The 10,292-nt window shown below is 39.0% G+C and overlaps 1 protein-coding gene across 1 annotated transcript in view; it reads left to right on the forward strand.

Annotated features, from left to right (window-relative positions):
- Positions 1-7,684, forward strand: part of LOC108695927 (phospholipase A2 inhibitor subunit gamma B) — a 42,691-nt gene extending 35,007 nt beyond the window's left edge. Inside the window, exons 7-8 of the mRNA XM_041569676.1 lie at positions 3,496-3,612; positions 6,795-7,684. Coding sequence (XP_041425610.1) covers positions 3,496-3,612; positions 6,795-6,928 — 251 coding nt within the window. The 3' untranslated portion in view covers positions 6,929-7,684. The remainder of the gene's footprint in view (positions 1-3,495; positions 3,613-6,794) is intronic.
- Positions 7,685-10,292: the final 2,608 nt, after the last annotated feature.

Raw genomic sequence — 10,292 nt, forward strand, 5'->3', positions numbered from 1 at the left:
ACTCCACATTTAGCTTTTCTTTTTTCATCTCCCTCTAAATCTATACTCACACCTGTACTTATACTCACACACATACACACACAAGTGTGCACTTATATATACAACTTTACTTTTCCTTCATTATAGTCTCTTCACATTCACATTTTTTTTAAATGGGCGTTGGTCTGGGCAGTCTCCCCTTTAAAGGCCGCATATGCAGGTGGCGGGGGAGGATCTAGTCCAGATTGAAACCAAGGTTTTAAATTTTGATCGCAGGTAAACAGGTTAGGGACCGCCGTATGGGGTTTACCTTGACGTGGTATGGCGGCTTACCAATTTTATGATCATAACTTTGTAACAAAAAACCCTGTTTTTCTTTTTTTAGACAGGGGATTATTGTATTTATATATTTTTTTATATGGCCTTAGGAGTGCACCCACAACCCCCCTCTTGTACCTGAAATGGTATTAAAGTAACAAATTTTACGTCTTGCTGTGATTCATCATATTGTTCGCCACGCGAGCAAAACGGTATGTACTGAAATATGCTAATTAGCTAAATTTAATACATATGTTTATTCTTGTATGTGTTTATGTACATGCCTACATAAGCCCTACTGAATCACCTCATGTCAAAAAGGGCAGTATGTTGCTCCTTTAATAACTTAAAGCAGTGCTGTCCAACTTCTGTGGTACAGAGGGCTGGAATTTTTCTGGCCTACATGGTGGAGGGTCAATAATGGAAGCCAGTGTTGACCACTCCCTGTTTTTAAACCACACCCACTTTAAACCACACCCATGTTACCACAAAATCACTGCAGGGATATCATTTATCACTCATATATGAAAAATGTAAGTAATTTAAAAACATATCCTTAAATCCATATGCCTCCACCTCCCCTGGCAGTAATGTAACTATGGGGTGGCAGGCCCTGGTGCAGCCCTGTCCAGAAGAGTTGTTTTCAGCATTTTTTTACTCGAGGGAACTGCCAGCAGGCTTGCAGGGGGTGCGGACCCTGGTACAATTGAACTTCCCTGGTAGTTCCGCAACTGTCCACTGTGGATAACACAGCTCCCCTAGCACGTGATTTACCACCATAGGGGCCCCTAACAATAATTTTCAAATGATAAAACCCCAGAACAAATACCAGACTTATGTTTCACAGGCAGACCAGGGCACATACAGGGAGTATGTGCCCTGGGCAGAGTAAGACATATACAGGGAGCATAGAGCAGGCAAAGTATGACACACACAGGGAGCATAGGGCAGAACAGAGCAGGAGACAGGGAAACCTATGAGGACCACTGTAAGATGTACTACATACAGTGACACAGTGCTGGGGCCCCTTCAGCAGTTTGTATGAGTGTGAACAGGTGAAAAATGTGACAATTGCATAAATAGATCGGGAGTATCATACCTCTCGTCCAACGCTCCTATCTGTGCTGCACGTGTAGCCTGTCCCTCACAGGAAATCCATTAACGTGAAATTTTATAACACACGGAGCATCAGGCAATGGCAATAAAATATCACTTTTAGTAGTCCATTTTAAAAATGTTCCAGTATTGTAGTACAACAAGTGGTTCTACGCTTTACACATTTTGTGGCATCTTGCCACTTTCTCGGAAACAATCTAATGATCCCAAACACACATCGAGTTAAAAAACCCATCAGTCCCACCCAAAAAAACATTAACCATTACATGCCACTTGAAGCTCAAAGACTCCATATCTACACTCTAAATCAGATCTACATCTACCCTTGGCAATTACATAATACATTCCATAAATACACAAATTAAATATCAATGTATTACAATTTAATAAATACCATAGCTTCCATTATCTAATAATAGCATGATAGTTCCCATTCCTTATTCATGCCTCCAAGATTTTCAGGTGGTAAATCCAAAACGCCTCCTTCCTTAATAATCTTTTATCGGAGTCTCCTTTCCTGATCGAAAACTGGTCTATAATCTGGAAGGTAACACTTTTAATGCCCTCATGTTTGTCCCACGCATGTTTAGATAGCGCTGATTTGGTATCTTTCCTATCTATAGCTAAAAGGTGTTCCAAAAAAACGCACTCCTGTGCATCGCATGGTTTTTCCCACATATTGGGAACCACAATCACATGTTGCTAAATATACTATTACTTTCGCTAGACAATTAAAATAGCTCCTTATTTGATATACTTTACCCGTATTCATGCTGGAGAACTCCTTCGATATTTTGATATATTGGCAAGATTTACATCTGTTCCTTCGACAAACATAGTTACCCCGATATTTTAGCCAGTTTTTAGTGCCTTCACTATTATCTGAATTAAATACATTCTTGGACAAACTGGATCCTAAATTCATAGCCTTTTTTAAATACAAAAGAGGGTTAATTCCCCAAATATTGAACCAATATCGGATCTTGAAGTAAAACATCCCAGTGTCTTCGCACACTTCGTTCAATGCATTTAGTACCTCTATTAAATGTAGCGTATTGTAGACTGATCTCCCTCCTATGTCTCTTTGGGCCCTTTTTCTTATTCAACTATAATTCCAATCTGTTACTAAGTACTGCCCTGTTATAGGCTGCTTTAATATCCTCAACCTTGTAGCCTCTTTCTATAAATCGATCCCACAATTGCATGGCTCTAAAATGAAAACTATCCCATGTGGAACATATGCGGAGCGACCTTAAAAATTGGCCCACCGGAATGCCTCTCAGGCAACTAACCAGATGAGCAATTTTGGAGTGTAACAATGTGTTGCGTGTGATGGGTTTCCTATATAAATATGAAAAGACTAGTCTTTGCCATGCCATGCAATTGTGGGCAAAACAATTCCATGGCCCCACTCCTTACCTGATAACAGAACCTCTCTAAACTTCTTGGTACGAAGCTCCTTTTTTTGTTATTGGTAGGGAGCACTGGACCCACATAAAAGAGCCAACTGATATCATTGGGCAAGAATCTCTGTCTAGGGGTCCAAAGCTCCTACACTAGGCCTTAGGAGTCAGTGAAAACCCTAAAACCAACCAGGGGTGGATTCAATCTTCTACCCAAGTCCTGCCCTCTGTACTGCCCATGCCCTGCCCCATTAGTATATGGAAAAAAAACTGCCAAGAAGAAGAAATCACACACAATCAGGGTCTCTACCTACATAAGTGCTGGGGGTACTGGATTCATTTATCCTTTTGGTGGGTTACTATAGGAGTTACACAAAAGAGACTTTAATTTATACAAACTTGACTTAACTTTTGAAAATACTTACTCTTCAATCAGTTCCACTATCCCAAGCTATAGGAAGCTTTCCTGAATGTTTTTTTTTATTGTCATCTATGCTGCATACAAAATTACAAATACGAAATTACAGAGTTACTATATTTTCCCCTTAGAAAGAAATATCCACAATATGATACTACTATTACTATTATTACCTAGTACTATAGGGCATATTATCAATGAGTGAACCTGGAGATGTATTTTTCAAAGGGTGAGTTCATTCTGACCTCTTGATACTTTTAGTTTTCAGAAATGGAATAATGTGCCCATTCTGCACTAAGGAAGGATCCATGGAGTGTACGACAACTGATTATGAGTGCATGGGAACAGCAAACAATTGTTTTACCTACACTGTTTCAGGTTGTATAAATATCATTTATTAGCTGTTTGTTTTTTCCATTAATAAGACTGTGCTGATTTGGCAGGAAACGTGGAGAGAAAATGCTGAGATTTCTAAGAATGTTATTTTAGTCCTGAGGGTCAGAGCTTGCTTTAACAAACTGATGCATTTATCGTACAAAAACCATGAGTCAGTATGTCAGAATTCTGGGTTAAGAGATGGTACTGTTCAGTGCTGTATCCTTCATTTCCAATGCAAATTGTATACAGCATGCCAGGAAAACTCCCGGTGGGCCCAGCTGTGAGTGGGCCCTCCTGCTTCTAAACATTTGGCCTATTTCATGGCAATTAACTATTTCTATGAGAACAAAGAGGCTAAATAGATGGAATAATAGATTATAGTATGTAAAGAAAAGAGACTAGGAGAATAGAGGTTAAGTGAGGAGAGGAAGAATAATAGTACTAAAAGTGGGCCCCTGGTCGAACTTTTTTGGGTGGGCCCTTGTCTAAGGTTTTTTGCTGGGCCCCTGGTGTCCCAGTCTGACACTGACAGCATGACAGAATTCATATTGATTGATTTTCTACATTTATAAATGGTGCTCAAAATTCTCTTAAAATACTGCAGGTACCAGGGCCACCATCCAAAACGTTGTAACCCTGTACAATCTATTGATATGTCCCCCCATGTAAACAAGTGTTCATAGTTCATATAAAATAGTTCTATTAATTAATGTACTAATTAATAGTGAAGGGCGAATTTGGGGCATTTCGAAGAAAAATTCGCAAATTTCCTGCAAAATTCACGAAACCGTGAAAAATTTGCGAAATTTGACACCGGCATCCGTTTTTGACGGCGGCGTCGGTTTTTTTGGACGCCGGCGTCCATTTTTGTCGGCGGCAAATCACAGGAATTTGCTGCAAATTCACGCCGGGCGAATAAATTTGCCCATCACTGCTAATTAACAATCAGTTCATTGGGGGGCATTGGATTTGCTGTAAGTTTAAACGTTACTATCCTGCCAGCCGCTATCACACTGCTCTGCTTTCTCATTGGCGAATACATTCAGTAAGCCTCTCTTAAGGTAAAGTACATTTTTTTTCATAAATTATGTAAATTGCATCTTTGTAAGGGGTCCAGTTTTCTTGCTGAAAAGTTCTATAGGAGATGCTCACATAATTTAGTAAATAGATCCCAATATAAATAGTTGATATTAATACGAGCCACATATTGAATCCACATCCTGCATGACTAGCTAGTAATTGGTTTTTGATGCATGCTGCATAGATACATACATATATATAGATATATACATCCAAAGAAGATCAGCACTCTCAGGGCTTATATATATATATATATATATATATATATATATATATATATATATATATATATATATATATATATATATATATATATATATATATATATATATATATATATATATATATATATACATATATAAGCCCTGAGAGTGCTGATCTTCTTTGGATGTATATATCTATATATATGTATGTATCTATGCTATCTGTATGTATCTAAGCTATCTATAATAATCCAAAAAAAATATTAAACTGCACTCCAAGGTCTTCACTATTTCAAGACCTTGGAGTGCGGTTTTATATATTTTTTTGAATATTTTTGTTTGGATTATTATACTATGCTATAACCAGCACCCAGGCAGTTGCTTGTATTGCGAGTGCACCACTATAGTCTCTCTCTCTCTCTCGAAAATAATTCAGTGCGTCTACTCCTGCGCTCCCCTGCTGCTGAACGGAAGAAAGTGTAACTCAGGGGAGCTTGTGTGAGCCCTAAAGGGTGAGGCCTAGCACCAAACCCTATAAACAAAATACAGTTTTAGGAAAAAAACACAGAATTTCCAACAGGTTCTCCCACTTGTTTGCAGCTTCTGCTTCCCCAGGCACAGAAAGCCAGGCTCTCCAACTGAAGCCCTATTTACCAGGGATCCGGCTTCTCCTGCACAACTGTATGCTAATTAATCAGCTACCTGGCTAGTCAGATACAAACTCTGGTCAGCATATAGAATGGAGGGCCCACCCTATTCTCCTTCCACTCACTCAGGGACCCATTATCCAGCCTTCTAAATCTGACAAACAAAATGTTGCATTTCCAACACACATTTCCCCTAGAACTAGTGAATGTAATTGGTGAAATTTACACACCATCTACTATCTGTTGGGCACATCTTCCTCTCATTATTTATACAGGTATGGAATCTGTTATCCAGAAACCCATTATCTATAAAACTCCATTTACCATAGATTCCATTATATTCAAATAATTCACATTTTTTTCTTTAATAATAAAACAGTACCTTGTACTTGATGTATTCCATCTGCGTTTGGCGCTTAGATGTGCCTGTGTCAACACTGCCTAATAAGAAAGAATAGGATGTGTTTCATCCTGTGCTCCCCTGTGGTGGAATGCAAGAAAATTAAGCACAGGGCAAGTGAAATGCATAATGTGTAAGGGCCCTAATGTGTAAGGGCCCTAATGTGTAAGGGCCCTAATGGTTCAGCTGAGCTCAGGAAAGAAGGTTAAAAGAAAAAAAAGGAACAGACAGCTAGAGCAGAGTTTCTATGGAAACAAGCAATGCCATCTCTTCATTGGCTGCTAGATTGGTGGGGCATATTTGGTAAGCTGAGTTGAGTAAAACTGAGAATGCCCAGCAGGCAACAGCCAAAGTAAATTCCCAAGGGAGGAGGCTAAGTGAGTTAGAGGAGGAGAAGGAATATAAAGTGATTAAGTGGATCATAAGCATGTGCAGAAGTTTGGCAAGACCAAAGATGGAGAACTACTGTGGGAACCTTTAGAGACATGGATCTTCATTTCTGTAGAACTTTGGTGGCTTTGGACTTTGGTAGCCATATTTGTTTTTCAGGCTTCAGTGCCTCTTTGAAAAGGTTGTTCATCTTCCAAACATGTTTTGATGTTGTTTTCAGTTTGTTCACCATACATAAAGGCTTTAAAAAAAATTCTTTCAGTGTTTTATTTTTTTTACTGTTTTTCCAAAATGAAAGTAAATTGAACTATCTGAAAAAAAGCTGAAAAAATTTGTTTGGAAGGTGAACTACTCCTTTAAAGCCTCAGAAACTACTGACATATCTATGTTTAACTTGCGAACAGTCCTTGGAAAAAAAATTTCAGTTATCCAGATTTACTAAAATAATGTTCTTTGTTGCAGGACCAAAAAAGAAAATTATTCGTGGGTGTGGTTCAAAAGAACTCTGTGGTGATCCAAGGAATTCGTTTATAACATTTGAAGTAGATGGTGGGAAAACAAAATGCACTGAAAAGGCTGTTGAGACCAGCCGCTAAGATTTTGGAAGTGGAACTACATTAACAATCGTAAAGAAGCTTTGGCAATATCAAACGTAGAGTTTAGGGGAAAACAGTCTGTCGTGGGTGGTGGCACTAAAATAAACAATGATGATCTTGTATCAACCTAAAATGCAGTGCTGGAAAAGGGATTTTAACTAACTAAGTGATGAGAGCAGCCTTGCTCTAGTGGCAACTGGAGTAACAAAAATGGCAGTGGTGGAGATGACTCAAACTTTATGGCAAATAACACAAATGGCGACTGCAGAGGAAACCCAGAGCTTGGGAAGTCATTGCTGTCAACAACAACCACACTGTTTCATACAAAGAAGAAGCACTTTTAGAGTAAACAGCAACTCAAATTTGCCTTTCAGTTTAATTTGTTGTAATAAATGGCATCCAAATTTTGTTCAATAATAGTGATTGAACTGCAGTAATTGTGATTCCAAAGATTTTGGTGGTGGTAATAAGAGAGCGAAAAATTTAAATAGTTGTGAATTCATGTACAAATGCTTCTTTTTTTCCTTTGAATCCAAGAAAAGTTTTAAGTTACATGGGCAGGAATTTTTCTTTGTTCCAGTTGTATGAAAACATTATAAAAAAAATCCAATTAAAGCAGTTTTTTTGCATGAAAAGACTAAAATCTGAAAAACGTATTTGCGTTAAAAAATGTGATCATAACAAAATCACATTGTTTTATCTTTTTGTACAAATCTGACAGCGAACTTGGAAATTAAAGTGACTTTGAATGGAAAAGTTTTACTTGTGAACAATGATCGTGTCTTGCATTTAAGAACAACCAAAACATTTGGATACTCCAAAAATGAATTAAAGCAACTCTCAGTGACTGATCTCTACTAGACCTCTCCGGGCCTATAGGAATAAGGGTCCTGCTATCAGCAAAGGGGATAACGTTTTGGTAGGTTAGGGGCAGACGTCGGACAGGTCTGGTTGAACAGAGGACGTATCTGGAGACAGAGGTGAGGCATCGTCCAGGACCCCACCAGCCATTAATCCTCCCCTAAGAATGCTGTTTGTAAAGTGCTGCTAAACATATCACTACTAAATAAAGGTTAAATATACATACAGCAGATATTAAATCTATGAATGTAGAATTGATATTCACAGGGCTATTCAAAATGCACATTAAATTGGTATATATAGTAATCTGACATCTCCAAATTCTTTTTAGAGAGGTAGAGACATACCCGTTTTTAAAAGTGATAACATTTAGAAAATACTGTAGCACCCTGAACTCTATCACATTGTTCAGAGATCAAAGGAAGGGGGTAACAATTCTTAACCATGATCTTATTTAGGCCCCTATAATCAATACATGGGCTCAGCCCCCATCTTTCTTCTCAACAAAAAAGAAGCTGGCAGCCTCAGGGGAAGAGAAAGACCTTATGAAGCCAGGTTTTCCTTAATATATTCCTCATGGCATGAAACTCAGGAAGAGAAAGAGGGTATGTCCTACACCTATAAGGAGAGAAACCTGGTATCAATGGCACAGTCATAGGGCCTGTGAGGCAGAAAGGTCTCCACAGCTTTTTTAGAGAAAACGTCAGAGAGAAAAGAATAGGAAGAAGACAATGCCTCTAGTGAAGTTGCTACAAGAGTATGAAATGATTTTAAATGTGAAAGCTCACAACCTGTACCCCATTGTAGTATCTTGCTAGTGAGCTAATCAACCCAGGGATTCTGTTTCTGCAACCAAGGGGGGCCTAGATTTACAGGAGTTTGAGGGCAATCAATAACGTAAAAGGAAATTTGTTCAGCATTATTATCCAAAGACAATTGGACAGTGATATTTTTGAACTGGGAAGATACCAACCCACACCCAAGGGAACTACCATCAATAGCCAATAGTTTGAGGGATGGAACAAGAGGTTTAATGGGCATACCGTGTCTATGCACATACCATGTCCAAAAAGTTCGCTGCTGCCCCAGAATTTAAGGCTGTCCTGCAACACATCCTAGTTTAAGAAGACCGGCATCAATATTTAAGAAGAGAATTGTTGGGGAGTAGAACAGGACTCCCCAGATCTGAAATTTCCCTGCCTCTTGAAACAGGTATCACAAAAGTGCCCTTTAACCCCATAGAATAGGCACAAACCATTATTCAGTCCATGACCCTTTTCCTCAATGAATAAGTGGGTAGATCCCAATTGCTTGGATTCCTCAGAGGGCCTGGGGGCTGAGAATAGATGCAAACCCAGAGGAAGTATTAGAAGAGGCAACCATAGTGGAATCTTCCTGATGTCTCTCCCTGTGTCTCTTATCTATATGAATAGCCAGATGCATTAATAAATCCAGGGAGGATGGAGCAGCAAAATGAACGAGACTATCCTTAATAACCATGGCCAACCCCACCCTGAACTGGCTATGTAAAGCAGCATCATTCCAACATGTCTCTATCGCCAATCGGCTGAATTCTGTACAAGAATCCTCGACCCACTGTTTAGCTTGATTACGTTCAGGAATGGCTGCAGCGGCAGAAGCAGTACAGTCGGGATCATCATAAATAATGGCCATAGCCTTGAAGAAGGTTTCAAGTGAAAGACGGGCTGGATTACTAGGGGACCAGCTGAATGCCCAAAGTTACAACAAGGTGATTATGAAGTTTACCCTTGACTCCTCTGTGGGGTACAGAGTGGCGTAGAAACACAAAATGTAGCTTGCAAGTCTCCCACAATGCAAACAACCTGCTATGGTCTCCACTGAACCTTTCAGGGAATAGGAATCAATAGGAAATTATTTTGCAATAGTAAAAATAAGGAAAGCGCCCAGGAGACTTCACAAAAAGCGCTTCCCAGTGTGCCAACACGTGTTTCGCCTGCTGGCTTTGTCACTGGGAAGCGCTTTTTGTGAAGTCTCCTGGGCGCTTTCCTTATTTTTACTATTGCAAAATAATTTCCTATTGATTTTAAACCTTTGCGACCGCATTGATTCTTCTTTTATAATCTTATCTGTTATCCAATGGCACTGTGGGATTTGTAGTTTTATAGGGAAGATTAGCTCTCCGAATTATAAGATAGCAAGGTAAAATTGAGACTACAGTCCCCAGTGACCTACTTTCTCCTCCGTGTGGGGTCCCAGACTTAGAAAAATACAGGCAGCTAGAACTTGGGACTTCTCCACCTCTAACAATTTTCCTATTCCTCCTTTCTCTTTCAATGCTGGTCTCCTTTGAATAATTTTATGCAAACGTTTTTTAACACCCTATAACTTTAACGGGGGTGTATGGATTAATTATTACTCACCAATTTTTATGCAGTCCTCAAAGGTTACCTTAATTGATCTTCAGCAATTTTAATGAATTTAGTTAAGTTTACTTTTTAACAGTTAATCAGTTATTTACAAT

Source organism: Xenopus laevis, chromosome 7L, assembly GCF_017654675.1.
Source record: "Xenopus laevis strain J_2021 chromosome 7L, Xenopus_laevis_v10.1, whole genome shotgun sequence".
NCBI lineage: Eukaryota > Metazoa > Chordata > Amphibia > Anura > Pipidae > Xenopus > Xenopus laevis.